Source organism: Herpailurus yagouaroundi, unplaced genomic scaffold, assembly GCF_014898765.1.
Source record: "Herpailurus yagouaroundi ecotype Mexico unplaced genomic scaffold, PumYag 29, whole genome shotgun sequence".
Classification (NCBI taxonomy): domain Eukaryota; kingdom Metazoa; phylum Chordata; class Mammalia; order Carnivora; family Felidae; genus Herpailurus; species Herpailurus yagouaroundi.
In genome coordinates, this window is record NW_024412377.1 from 86,987,835 (window position 1) to 87,002,908 (window position 15,074).

At 36.8% G+C, this 15,074-nt stretch overlaps 1 protein-coding gene across 6 annotated transcripts in view; it reads right to left on the reverse strand.

Annotated features, from left to right (window-relative positions):
- Nucleotides 1-15,074, reverse strand: part of POLR3G (RNA polymerase III subunit G) — a 103,602-nt gene that overhangs the window by 3,959 nt on the left and 84,569 nt on the right. For 5 of the 6 annotated variants that reach the window (XM_040448843.1, XM_040448853.1, XM_040448871.1 and 2 more), the window contains 2 exons: nucleotides 6,675-6,757; nucleotides 2,219-2,365 (listed from right to left, as the gene is read on the reverse strand). In XM_040448843.1, coding sequence (XP_040304777.1) covers nucleotides 2,219-2,365; nucleotides 6,675-6,757 — 230 coding nt within the window. The remainder of the gene's footprint in view (nucleotides 1-2,218; nucleotides 2,366-6,674; nucleotides 6,758-15,074) is intronic. The other variant, XM_040448879.1, reaches the window with a different exon arrangement.

Sequence of the window (15,074 nt, forward strand, 5' to 3'; positions counted from 1 at the left end):
AATAAGGACTGAATTTTATTTATTGGTGAACTTGGTGGCAACAATTTTAAGAGCATGTAGGTGGAAATCAGATGAAAAAGAACTAAATACAGGAGGTTACAGGGCAGTGAGCAAGTGAAGCAAGCTAAACAACTTCCCAGGACACAGCAGCACACTTGGAGGGGAATCATAATGAGAGATGAACATGTTTTTGTTTGTTTTTTTTTTTAATTTTTTTTTTAACATTTATTTATTTTTGAGAGACAGAGACAGAGCATGAGCAGGGGAAGGGCAGATAGAGAGAGAAGGAGACACAGAATCTGAAGCAGACTGCAGGCTCTGAGCAAGCTGTCAGCACAGAGCCCGATGTGGGGCTCAAACCCACAAACCATGAGATCATGACCTGAGCCGAAGTCAGATGCCCAACCGACTGAGCCATCCAGGTGTCCCGAGAGATGAACATGTTTTAATGCATGAATGGAAAATATGAGTAGGAAAAGAGATTGAAAATATGAAAAGGGAAATGACATGAGGATTATGGTTCCCACCCCCAAAAAGGCAAGACAGTTAGTTCCAAATATGATGAAGCCTATTTCTTCCACTGGAAAAACAAACAAACAAAAAAACAAAAACAAAAACAAGGAGGAAAGACATTTAGTCTGAAGGCAGAGGACATGAAATTATGGGAGTATCTTCTTGATGGCTTCATTTTCTGTATGAAGATGCTATTATCTGCTAAGAGTGAAAGGAAAGGTAGTCAAGGAAAGGGATTAAGAAGAAAAGAGATGATCTAAAATAACTGCCATAGACAGAGGATTTGACAAGAGAAACAGAGAAATCATGTAAGCCAACAAAAAGGGGCTAGTGTTGTTTTAGTGGCATGGGTTCCTGTGATTCCTCAAAAAAGCTCAATAGGCAGTTTGGAGGGGAAAAGCGGAGACAGTGGAATTGATCACAGGTTACTTTGATCTCAAGTGGGTGCTGGGAGGACAAGGGAAGAGAGGAATGGCAGGAAAGCAGTTAAAGGGTGAGCAAGGGTCTAGGTCCCTTAGGGAAGGAAATTAAGACAAGGAACCAATGAAGGGGAAATAGAGAATCAGAGAGCCTGGCGGTCTCAGACATGTCAGAGTGTAGGAATAAAAAAGTGAATGATCCGGAAAGAAAGCTGGAGACAGGTTTAATTTTAAAATGTTTAAATTTAAAATCTATCTGGAAGAATAAAGAATACTCAGGAAAATTCTTCCAAAAATGTTAATAATCAGAAGCTTCTATTAATTGCATCAGCAGAGTGATGGTTCAAAACCAGATCTCAGAAATACATCTAAGTCGAAATGAGAATCTGAGAGCTGATACAGGGGAATTTCAAACCAGTGAAGAAAGAAAAGTGTTAATAAATGAGGTTAGCGGCTGGCTAGCCATTTGGAGATAGATAAAAATGGATCCAGACCTCTCCCTTTACACCAATGTAAATTAAAAAAAAAAAAAATCCAAAATTTAATGTAAACTAATTAAAGCATATAATAAAGATTTCACAGCTGTAGCAGTTTCAGGTAAAGACAAGATTCGGTGGCATGTAAGGAGCTATAATGGAGTGAAAACAAAGTGCACTGTCATGGAGAAGAAACTCTCAGCCTAGGACTACTGCAAGAGGTATCTAAGTCCCAAAGGTGCCATAACCAACAAAGTTAATCTACTCAAAAATAAATAATCAAAAATGACTGTCTCTATTTTGAAATGCACCATGTTTCTAAAAGTTAGAAATCCCAAACCCAAACCGCTAAGTCCTGCCTCAGTCGGATACTTGAGGTTGGATCATACATGTTCCCCGACAGGGTCCACATGCACTTTGGGATTTAAAACATGATGGTATGCATTGCAGGGATTTCCTCTTCAGACTCTGAATTTAGTGACTAAGTCCTTAATTACTGTCATTGCTGATTTAAAATTTTATGTAGACAAATCTTAAGCTAATCTGATCAATTTCCTTAACTCGTGGACTTCCACTTACAAACTTGCCTCTGGAGTTATTTTTACCTCCTACATTCAGTTTAGTATCATTATTTCAATGCAATAATAATTCTCTTGACACTGAGGAATTGATAGCAGTGATAATGATACATCCCTGGTACCCATCAACTTGGTTTTGGTTTGTTATTTTAATTATATAGCATATATCTGAATCTTATTAGATAATCCTTAAGCTTAGTAACTTTGTTACCATCCTCCAATAGACCATTACCTCTTCTTGCTCTTCTTCATCATACTCCTCTTGTTCTGCAGCATCATCATCCTCATCATCATCGCCTTCTTTATTTTTCTCTTTGCTTCCTTCTTTCTCTTCATTTTCCTCATCTGATTTTTCACCATCACCTCTCTTTTCCAATTCCTGGTATAAATGAACTTCATTAATTAAAAAATATTTTATTTTATTTTATTTTTTTCTGAGAGAGAGAGAGAGAGAGAGAGGGAGACAGAGAAGGAGAGCACATGAGTAGGGGAGGGGCAGAGGGAAAGGATCCAAAGTGGGCTCTGTGCTGACAGACTGACAGCAGCAAGCCCGATGTGGGGCTCGAGCTCATGAACTGTGAGTTCACGACCTGAGCGGAAGTTGGATGCCCAACCAACTAAGCCACCTAGGTGCCCTTGAACTTCATTAACTTAAATGGAATTCACTAGACTTTAACCTCCCTGCTTAGCTTAGGAGAACATAGTTAACCTATCATCTTATTCTAAAACTCCAGGCCACCAGCTAGGAAACTGTGAGTTCACTCAAGAAGGGAGGAACTCTTGGGGCGCCCAGGTGGTTCAGTCAGTTAAGCGTCCTACTTCAGCTCGGGTCATGACCTCACAGTTTGTGAGTTCGAGCCCCATGTCAGGCTCTGTGCTGACAACTTGGAGCCTGGAGCCTGCTTCAGATTCTGTGTCTCCCTCTCTCTCTATTCCTCTCCTGCTTATGCTCTGTGTCTGTCTCTTAATAATAAATAAACATTTTTAAAAAATTAAAAAAAAAAAAGGAGGGACTCTCTGTCTTGTCATTACACTAGCATTTACTTTGTTTTTGTTAGTTCATAACTAGATCTCAGGTATTGCTAGGGTATCAGCTCTAATGCACAATGCTTTATTTTTATGATTTCCTTCCTACCTCCTTCTAAAATATTGAGTTGATTCAGTTTATGGAGAGACACTTTCAGGATGTTATTCTCTTGTCCTTCCAACATGAAAAGAGAAAAGAGAATATAATGATAACATTTCAAAATGCCTGTTTAATTTATTTTGAGAGAGAAGGGGCAGAGAGAGAGGGAGAGAGAATTCCAAGCAGACTCCGCACCAGCAGCACAGTGCCCAATGCAGGTCTCGAACTCACGAACTGTGAGATCATGACCTGAACCAAAGCAAAATCAAGAGTCAAATGCTTAACTGACTGAGCCACCCAGGTGCCCTTTATTTATTTACTTTTAAAGTAAGCTTTATTCTCAACCTGGAGCTTGAACTCAGGACCCTGAGATCAAAAGTTGAATGCTCTCTGGGGTGCCTGGGTGGCTCAGTCGGTTAAGCGACTGACTTCAGCTCAGGTCATGATCTCCTGGTTCGTGAATTTGAGCCCTGCGAATATAAAATAGTGTTTATAGATCTTTTGAAGTGTCTGTAAATACGTACACACATACACACATACCCACATATAATGATGCTATGTTGACATTAACATATGGAGTTTTTTCTTTTCTATTTTAATCATATTGCGGTAAAGAGGCCTACAACCCATGAATATTGTGTAGTTAAAAGAAAACTGTGCTGCTATGTTTATTTAACTCTGTGAAAAGTATACACTATATCTGAAAAATCCTACTATTAGCTATTATTTCACAATTAGATATACACTTATTCAAGCTAATCAAGGAAAATATTTTTCAAATATAGAATTCATTCAGTGCTGTGTATGACTAGGAAGTCTTTATTTCCATTACTGCCACCTCAAATATATTTAAATAAATAATAACTTTATTTCTACCACGTAGATCTAAATCAAACCCATAAAATACTTAAATCGGTGAACTATTGCAGATAACTGCAATTTAAAAAAATGATCTCAGAGCCACACACATTCTCTCACTACTTTATTCTTTTTGTGTTAAACTGCTATTTTTGGTTTGTCTGCTTATTAGTCTCCATTTTCTCCTCTGTGAGATTTAACTATTTACCCCTACTCTCTTACAGATTTGTTGTAAGAATAATGTGATTGACATAACATGAAAACACTTTGCAAACAGTTAACTTATAGAAAGGGAACAGTTCTTCTAGTTTAAATAATACATAGCTACCCTACAGAGAGGCCTTCCTGTAAATCAAACAGATACAAGCTCAAATATTAGTTTACTGCTGTCTGATTATTCACACATTAATCATGAGATCTGACTGTATGTTACTCCTTCTCCATCCACAGAAGCTTTTTTTTTTTAAGTTTATTTATTTATTTTGAGAGAGACAGCACAAGGATGGGAGGGGCAGAGAGAGAGGGAGAGACAATCCCAACCAGGCTCCATGCTGTCAGCACAGAGTCCCATGTGGGGCTCAATCCCACGAACTGAGAGATCATGACCTGAGCCAAAACCAAGAGTCAGACGCTTAACTGACTGAGCCACCCAGGCGCCCCCAAATAAGTTTTATTATAATAAATTTGCAACTACTTTTGCTAAAGAAATGAAACAATAATAGAGTCATCCAGAAGCTAATTTTACTCTTTAACTCAGAGTTAATAAAGCTAACTCATTTAGATTTCTAGATTTAAAACTCTAATTTTAACAATGTGCAAAATGAAAAAGGTGTTTAAATGTAGAAAACCTGGAAGCATCATTTATTCTGATGAGACTACATTCAGATCAATCTTCCTTATAGCACATGTCATATGCAGTTTTGAGAAGCTTTGACAACAGTCTGAATCTGTGTTCAGTTAATATAAGTTGGCAAGTTCTGCAACCTCATCCACCATTCTACCACAGTTAAACCTGACAGTTATCACTTTTCCTTCAATATCCTCCTGGCTTTATTTTCATACATGTTATCTCCAGCTCAAGTACTAGTTAAAAAATAAAATAACAAACATGAGTTTCTGTTACCACATAGCTATGCCAACTTGACCAAACAAGTAAAAGTTTTCTTTATTTTTATTTTTTAATGTTTATTTTATTTTTGAGGGAGAGAGAGGGAGAGAGAGAGAGAGAGAGAGAACGTGTGCGAGCCAGTGGGGGAGGGGCAGAGAGAGAGAGGGGGACAGAGGATCTGAAGCAGGCTCCATCCTGACAGCAGAGAACCTGATGTGGGGCTTCAACTCAGGAACTGTGAGATCATGACTTGAGCTGAAGTTGGACGCTTAACCAACTAAGCCATCCAGGTGCCCCAACAAGTAAAAGTTTTAAAGCCTTGACTTCCTCAATTGGTATAACCTCCATTGAGAGTGATCTGTCAATATTCATCCCTATTTTCTAATACACATAAGAATTGACCCAAGAAATGCACTTCAAGAAATCTACTTTACATATGTATAATGACATACTTAATATGAATTCACTACAGCACTGTTTATAATAGCAAAACACTAGATGAAACATTAAGTCCATCAATCGGGTATTGGTTCAATAAACTATGGTTCATTCTTATAGGGTAGGCAAAAAAGGAGAAAAAAAAAAAGGATGAGGCAAGTGTATACAGACTGACATAGAATCATCTCCAATTGATTACAAGTAATAAAATGAAAATGCAGAAGAGTGTAATATGCTAACTTTTGTCTTTAAAACGAAAAAGAAAAAAATCTGTATTTGTTATACATAAACTATTTCTGAAAGATCTGTAAGAAACAGGGAATACTGATTGTCTACAAGGGGGGAACTGGATGGTTAGGGGCAAGAATGGGAGGAGAAATTTTCAGTTTATTAACCTTTTGGATACTTTCTCTTTTTTATTTTTGAAATATTAAAAACAATGAAGATATAAACTTAAGTTCCGTAAGATGTACTTTTCTCTCAAAGCACTCAACATGAGACAGAAAAAAAGCATTAAAAAAGTACATATACAATAATAGGAAAAAACAATGAGAGGTTTTTAAAAGAAATACATTTCAGGGGGTGCCTGGGTGGCTCAGTCGGTTAAGAGTCTAACTCTTGACATTCGCTCAGGTCATGATCTTGCAGTTGTGAGATGAGCCCTGGGTCCATCTCTGTAGTAAGCATGGAGCCTGCATGAGATTCTCTCTTTCCCTCTCTGCCCCTTCCCTTTTTGTGCGTATGCACGCTATCTCTGTCTCTCTCTCACAATAAATAAACTTAAAAAATAATTTAAAAATATTAAAAAAAATACATTTTAGGTATATAACTCTTTTGTGTTTCTTTCCAATACATAATTCCAATGCCAGGGGAAAATAAGAATACACAGACATTCAAGGGGAAAATAGGATACATGGGAAAGGAAGTAGGCGACAGAAGGTAAGGTAAGTTGACAGGTAAGTGGTAATGAAGGACAGGATGGAGCCTCCTTATCTACCAGCCAACAATGTTCAAATCCTTCTAGTTACCCTGTGTGCTGGGATTGGTTGTGCCAAATCTAGGTACGATTAACAAGTGAGAGAAGGTGTAAAGAGTGAAGAAGGTGAAGGAGGCATGATACTTTTACAGCTTGCTCTTACGGTAAGAAGAAAACCTTACCTCGATTTTTTTCAATACATCTGCAGTATTAGTGAGTGACGCGCCTTTGCCCGTAGCCTTTGCTTTTTGGGATTTGGGGCCTGCTAAAGTAAAACCGCTGTTAACACATATTTCTATAACAGAAACTGTGTATTATATTTCATATGCTTTCTAGCATAGTGATATGTCCTACTGGGCAGTCACCCAATTTGCACACTGAATTTTCCAAAAGAATAACAAAATCCATCAGCATGCCTCCCCAATTTTCCATGATCAGGAGTCAACGATAATCACTTAATAGGAAGTTTTTTAAGACCGTAACCACATATCTTTTTACTAGTACTGAAAATCTGTACTGGCAATTAATGTTATTAAGCCCAAACTGCTAAAATGTTACTTCAGGAAGAAGCACCAGAGGACCAGTGAAAGAATCTCACAAATATATCATCTGCATTGGCTTCTTGGTCACTGATTGGTGTACTTTGTTTTAAGTAGGGCAATTTGACCAGGTTCGGAAAATAAAAAAACAAGTGCAGAATAAATAAATAAATAAATAACCATTTGTCAATGGTTAAGGAAATGAGAAAGAGGTTATATTCATGCAACATAAGCATTATCTTTGGAATGAAGATTAAAATGGCTACCCTGAATATGCCCATTATATGAACCTGAAAAGTCAAAGCAGTATAAATGTTTTAATGGCATTGGGGTAATTTTTTTGAGCCAAATAAAAAACATTGCATTTTAAAGCTATTGTAAAACTTCAGGGCATAGAGAATTATTTCACATATAGATCCTTCCAGTCAGTCACCAAGGCATTATGATATGCTACAAAATTGTCCCATTGTGATTGAAAGTATTATAGTCCTTTCCCCAAATCAAGCTAAATACCTAGAAATTACTTGGCAACACAGGAAAATATAGCTCAGAAATATGTAATTTTGTTAAAGATTAACATTTAACTTATAAAAGAAGAAATTTCTAGATTGTGGTAGATGACCCATAACTGATGGAATTACAATTTACTGTGTTACATACCAAATTGCCCTTCAGGGAGTCACTGAACTCAGAATCCCAAACACATTTATGTGAAGTTTTGTTCAAAAAAAGGTAATAGGTAGATTTAATCATGGGTAACTTTTTCTGTTCCCCTTGAGGGTTAAAGAGTGTTTAATTTGAACTGTAGCACATAAAATATAGTATCATATATGAACTAGATTTCAATATATATTATGATATTGAAATCAGAAAACATTAGCTAAGAATGTAATTTACTCACATAATGAAGTCTTTTTCTCTAAGAATCTTCTGTTGAATTATTTAAATTTCATAACACATAAGTCTGTTTAATGGGTATTATAGAACATGGTCAGGTAAATGAACTTATTAAAAACTACTGATTTCTTAACCAAGAAAGTCAGTTGCCAAAAGGCAACTAAGTATCTTTTGCTATTTATTAAACTGTTTTTACATACTCACTAATTCTTTTACGTACAACTAGGGGAGAAGTGTCAAATTTCCAAAATTTGTTAAAAGACTGTTTTAACCTCAAAACATTAACAGGCATTTTTCCGTCATCTTTGGCCAAATACATGCATATATTTGAATTTTTGTTTGTTTGTTTCTTTCAATATCTGCCAATAGCTGGTTCTTCAAGAAAAAACTTTTTCAGCCTTTGGCCCTTTGGGTACTATTTACTTTCATGTAAATCAGTAGAGGCCATCTTAACAAAAAGGAGAGTATAAGTTTACCAGGAATAAAACACAAAAGTTATACAATACGCAAAAAAAAAAAAAAAAAAAAAAAAAAAAGCTCAGAATGGAAACAAAGTTTTATGGTTGTTGTTTTGTTTTTTAACAAATGGAAATTCTGACACACTGGAAGTTTTAACTAATAATCAATGTGTATATAAAGTTCCAGGGATGAGTAGTCAGTGGGATGTATTTGAAAAAATTAATTTTTCCAAATCAGATATATTCTTTTTGGCTCTTTAAAGTCTGCTACAAATTTACGATCCACTAGGACATGACCAGTATCATTAATGCACATGTTATTATATTGTAAAAATAATATATTTGCCCAATAAAAGCCAAAGGTATAAAAAAACAGCAGATAAAACTATTATATCTCAATGTACAATATTTTGGTTTTTAAAAAAAATTTTTTTTTAACATTTATTTATTTTTTGAGAGACATAGAAAAACAGAGCACAAGTTGGGGAGGGGCAGAGAGAGAAGGAGACACAGAATCCGAAGCAGGCTCCAGGCTCCAAGCTGTCAGCACAGAGTCTGACGCGGGGCTTGAACTCACAAATCGTGATCATGACCTGAGCTGAAGTCGGACACTTAACCGACTGAGCCACTCAGGCGCCCCTATTTTGGGTTTTTAACATAATATTTTGTACTCAATCAAGCTAAATATTCTTATATACTGTAGCTTTGAAATGAAACAAAATAGAAATACTTCCACTTTAAATACATGTGTCAGAATTTACCAAATTATATATTCAAATATATGCATTTTATCATATGTCAATGATACCTCAATAAAGCTGTTAAAAGGGGGAGGGGGATCTCTTTCAGCAGACAGGAGATGAAGCAATACTTCCTAACTCATTCTGTGAGGCCAGCATTACCCTAATACCAAAACCAGACAAATATTATAAGTAAGGAAACAGAAGATCAATCTCTCATGAACATATAAGCAAAAATTTTCAACAAAATATTTACCACATCTAATCCCACAATGTATAGAAAGAATAATACATCACAACTAAGTAGGATTTATCTCAGGTATGTAAGGCTGGTTCAATCTTCCAAAATCAATTAACAATCCATCAAATTAAAAGGCTAAAGAAAAAAAAATCACATGATCGTATCAACAGATGCACAAAAAGCCTCTGACAAAATCAAACACCCATTCATAATGAAAAACTCTTAGTAAACAAAGAATAGAGGGAAACTTCCTAAACTTGATAAAGAATAGCCACCAAAAAAACGATAGCTACATCTAATGGTGAAAGGCTTGACGTCATACTTAAAGGTGAAAAGTTTAACACTTTCCCACTAAGATTAAGAACCAGGCAAGAAAGTTCCCTCTCACCACTGTTTTTCAACATTGTACTAGAAGTTCCTGCTAATGCCATCAGATAAGGAAAGGATATAAGAGGTAAACAGATTGGGAAGGAAGAAATAAAACTATCTTCGTGCACAGATAACATGATCATCTATGCAGAAAATCTGAAAGAATGAGACCAAAACTCTGGAAACTAATATGTGATCACAGCAGGGTTGCAGGATACAAGGGTAATACACAAAGGTCAATAGCCTTCTTATATACCAACAATGAACAAGTGGAATTTGAAATTAAAAATCTACTACTGTTTACATTAGCACCCCCAAAATGAAACACTTAGATAAAATCTAACAAAATATGTACATAGTCTATATGAAGAAAACTATAAAACTCTGAAGAATGAAATCAAACATCTAAATAAATGGAGAGATATTACATGTTCATGAATAGTAAGATTCAATACTGTGAAGATGACAGTTCTTCCCAACTTCATCTATAGATTCAATGCAATCTCAATCAAAATCCTAGTAAGTTATTTTATAGTATCAACAAATTGTTTCTAACGTTTAAACGGAGAGGCAAAAGATCTCGAATAGGCATCGCAAAATTGAAGGAAAGAACAAGGTTGGAGAACTGACACTACCAGACTTTAAAACATACTCTACAGCTCTGATAATCAAGACTTCCCGGTAAAGGTGAAAGAATATAGAAAGGTCAATGGAATAGAATAGAGAGCCCAGAAATAGACCCACAAAAATATAGAAAAAGAAGCAAAGGCCATACAATGGAGAAAAGAGTCTTTTCAACAAATGATGCTGGAACAACTAAACTTGCACAAGCAAAAAAAAGTGAATACAGGGGTGCCTGGGTGGCTCAATCAGTTAAGTATCCAACTCTGGCTCAGGTCATGATCTCACAGTTTATGAGTTTGAGCCCTACATCAGGCTCTGTGCTGATAGCACGGAACCAGCTTTGGATCCAGCTTTGGATCCTCTGTCTCCTTCTCTCTCTGCCTCCCCCTTTCTCTCTCAAAAATAAACAAACATTAAAAAACCTTACACTCTTCACAAAAATGAACTCAAAATGGATCACCACCTAAATACAAAACACAAAACTATAAAACTCTAGATGACCTTGAGTTTGGTAATTACCTTTTAGATATAACACCAAAGCCACGATCTATGAAAGGAATAACTGATAAGGTGGACTTCATTAAAATTAAACAATTCTGTTCTGCAAAAGATAATGTCAAGAAAATGAGAGGAAAAACCACAGACTGGGAGAAAATATTTGCAAAAGACGTATCTGATAAAGCATTATTTGAAATAATACAAAAAAATATTGGTTTCTCTTCCTGGTTCCTTGCACAGAACTCCTAAAACCCTTATAATTTCCTAAGTGGTAAAAACACTAGAAGCATCTTTTGTTCTAATATTTAGTCTTTGACCTTAGTTCCTGGCAGAGTTCCTAATCCCTTGAAATTTACTGCGTGATAGGAGTGTCTTTTGTTCTAAGGAGACAACTCTTGGAGGGCTCCTAGACAGCTTCAGGATAAGGGCACAAGACAGATCAAACCATGATTAAAAGCCTGGAATTTTCAGCTCCATTCTCCATTCCCCTGGAGTGGAAAGGGACTTGAGACTGACTTCATGATTGATCATACCTATGTGATGAAGCCTCTATAAAAATCCCCAAAGTATGGGCGTTTGAGGAGCTTCCAGGTTGGTAAACACATTCACATGCTGGGAAGGTGGGGCACCCCAGCTCCAGGGAGACAGAAGAGTTCCTGTGTTAGGAATCGTTCTAGACTTTACCTTATCTACCTTTTCATCTGACTGTTCATCTGTATCCACTATCATATCTTTATTAAATAATAAACCGGCAAACCTAAATGTTTCCTAGGGTTCTGTGAGCTGTTCTAGTAAATGAAATCCAAGTGGCAGGAGGGTCATAGGAACCCCTAATCTGTAGCCAAGTCAGATAGAAATTATGGGTAATCTGGGGAACCTACTACTTGTAATTGGCTTTTGAAGTGGGGAGCTGGACTGAGTCCTTAACATGTGGGGTCTGTGCTAATTCCAGTTGATTTTGGAACTGAATTAAATTGTAAGACAGCCAGCTGGTGTTGCAGAGAACTGCTTGGTGTGGGGAAAAAAACATTCCATACACCTGGTGTCAGAAATGTTGTGAATATAGTAGTGGTAGGAGACTAAAGGAGATACAGCAGGAGTAAGCTTTTCTTACAGACTGTTATCCAAGATATACAAAGAACTCCTAAAACTTCACAATAAGAACACACAGACACACACCCACACAAAACATTAAAAAATGGGCCACAGACCTCTTTCCAAACAAGATATACAAATGGCAAATGTGCTCCACATCATAAGTCACCAGAGAAGTGCAAATTAAAATAGTAGTGAGATACTTACTATGCACCTATTAGAATGGCCAAAATCCAGAACACTACCACCAAATGCTAGCCAGGATATATAAAATCGGGAACTGTCATTGGTTGCTGGCGGGAATGCAACATGGTAGAGCAACTATGGAAGACAGTTTGGTGGTTTCTTACAAAGCTAAGTATACTCTTAACATACAATCCAGCAATCATGCTCCCTGGTATTTACTCAAAGGAGTTGAAAACTTATGTCTACACAATAGTGGATGTTTATAGCAGCTTTATTCATAACTCCCAAATCTTGGAAGCCATCAAGATGCCTGTAGTAAGAAAATGGATAAACAAACTGTTGCACATCCAGACAATGCCATATCATCAAGCACTAACAAAAAATGAGCTGTGAAGCCATGAAAAGTCATGGAGGAAAATTAAATGCTTATTATTAAGTAAAAGAAGTCAATGTGAAAAGACTACATACTGAATGCTTCCAACTATATGACATTTTGGAAAAGGCAAAGCTATGAGGACAGTAAAAAGATCAGTGGTTGCCAGGGGTAAGGAGGAGAAAGAGATGAATAGGCAGAGCACAGAGAATTTTTAAGGCAGTGAAAGTACTCTGTATGATATTACAATGGTGCATGCATATCATTATACATTTGCCTTTACCCACAGAATGTACAATACCAAGAGTGAATCCTAATGTAAACTATGGAATCTGTGTAAAAATGATATGTCAAGGTAGGATCCGTAATTATAACAAATGTATCACTCTGGTGGGGGATATTAATAATGGGGGAGGCTATGCATGTATGGGGGCAGGAAGTATAAGGGAAACCTGCACTTACCTGCTCAATTTTGCTGTGAATCCAAAACTGCTCTAAAAAATGAAGTCTATTTCACTCAGATCAATGGAAAAGAATAGACAACCCAGATATGGACCCACAAAGTATGGCCAACTAATCTTTGACAAGGCAGGAAAGAATATCCAATGGAATAAAGACAGTCTTCTTCAGCAAATGGTGCTGGGAAAACTAGACAGCGACATGCAGAAAAATGAACCTGGACTACTTTCTTACACCATACACAAAAATAAACTCAAAATGGATGAAAGACCTAAAAAAACAGGAAGCCATCAAAATCCTCGAGGAGAAGGCAGGCAAAAACCTCTCTGACCTTGGCCACAGCAACTTTTTACTCAACATGTTTTTGGAGGCAAGGGAAACAAAAGCAAAAATGAACTATTGGGACCTCATCAAAATAAAAAGCTTCTGCACAGTGAAGGAAACAATCAGCAGAACTAAAAGGCAACCGACGGAATGGGACAAGGTATTTGCAAATGACATATCAGATAAAGGGTTAGTATCCAAAATCTATCAAGAACTTATCAAACTCAACACCCAAAAAACAAGTAATCCAGTGAAGAAATGGGCAAAAGACATGAATAGACACTTCTCCAAAGAAGACATCTAGATGGTCAACTGACACATGAAAAAATGCTCAACATTACTTTTCATCAGGGAAATACAAATCAAAACCACAATGAGATACTATCTCACACCTGTCAGACTGGCTAACATTAACAACTCCGGCAACAACAGATGTTGGCAAGGATGCGGAGAAAGAGGATCTCTTTTGCACTGCTGGTAGGAACGCAAACTGGTGCAGCTACTCTGGAAAACAGTATGGAGGTTCCTCAAAAAATTAAAATCGAACTACCCTACAACCCAGCAATTGCACTACTAGATATTTATCCAAAGGATAGAGGTATTCTGTTTCAAAGGGGCACATGCACCCCAATGTTTATAGTGGCACTATCAACAATAAAGTGTGGAAAGAGCATAAATGTCCATCGATGGATGAATGGATAAAGAAGATGTGGGTATATATACATATACATACACACACACAATGGAGTACTACTCAGCAATCAAAAAAGAATGAAATCTTGCCATTTGCAACTACCTGGATGGAACTAGAGGGTATTATGCTAAGCGAAATTAGAGAAAGACAAATATCATATGACCTCACTCATATGAGGACTTTAAGATACAAAACAGATAAACATAAGGGAAGGGAAGCAAAAATAATATAAAAACAGGGAGGGGGACCAAACATAAGAGACTCTTAAATATGGAGAACAAACAGAGGGTTGCGGGAGGGGGGATGTGCTAAATGGGTAAGGGGCATTAAGGAATCTACTCCTGAAATCATTGTCACACTATATGCTAACTAACTTGAATGTAAATTAAAAAAAATAAATTAAATTAAATGGTAAAAAAAAAAATGAAGTCTATTTAAAAAGCAAAATGCAAAATACCAGGCCTAAAAAAAAAGAGAGGGGTAAGGGAGGAAATCTCTTCTGCTTAATTGCTAACCCTACTGTTATTAACCTGTCTGGCTACTTCCCTTTTTCTCTATTCTTTTTTCTAAATTTTACAAATGTTTATTTTTTATTTATTTTCAATTTTTTTCTAATGTTTATTTATTTACTTTTGAGAGAGAGAGAGAGAGAGAGAGAGACAGAGCGCAAATGCAGGGGAGGGACAGTGAGAGCTGTCAGCACAGAGCCAGATATGGGGTTGAATCCACGAACTGTGAGATCATGACCTGAGCTGATGTCAGACCCTTAATGGTCTGAGCTACCCAGGTGCCCCTATGTTTATTTATTTTTGAGAGAGAGAGAGAGAGAGACAGAGAGAGACAGAGAGACAGAGAGAGAGTCAGCGGGAGAAGGGCAAAGTGAGAGGGAGACACAGATCTGAAGTAGGCTCCAGGCTTTGAGCTGTCAGTACAGAGCCTGACACGAGACTTGAACCCACAGACTGTGATATCATGATCTGAATTGAAGTCAAGACACTTAACTGAGTCACCCAGGCGCACCTCTTCTTTCTTTCTTTCTTTCTTTCTTTCTTTCTTTCTTTCTTTCTTTCTTTCTTTCTTTCTTT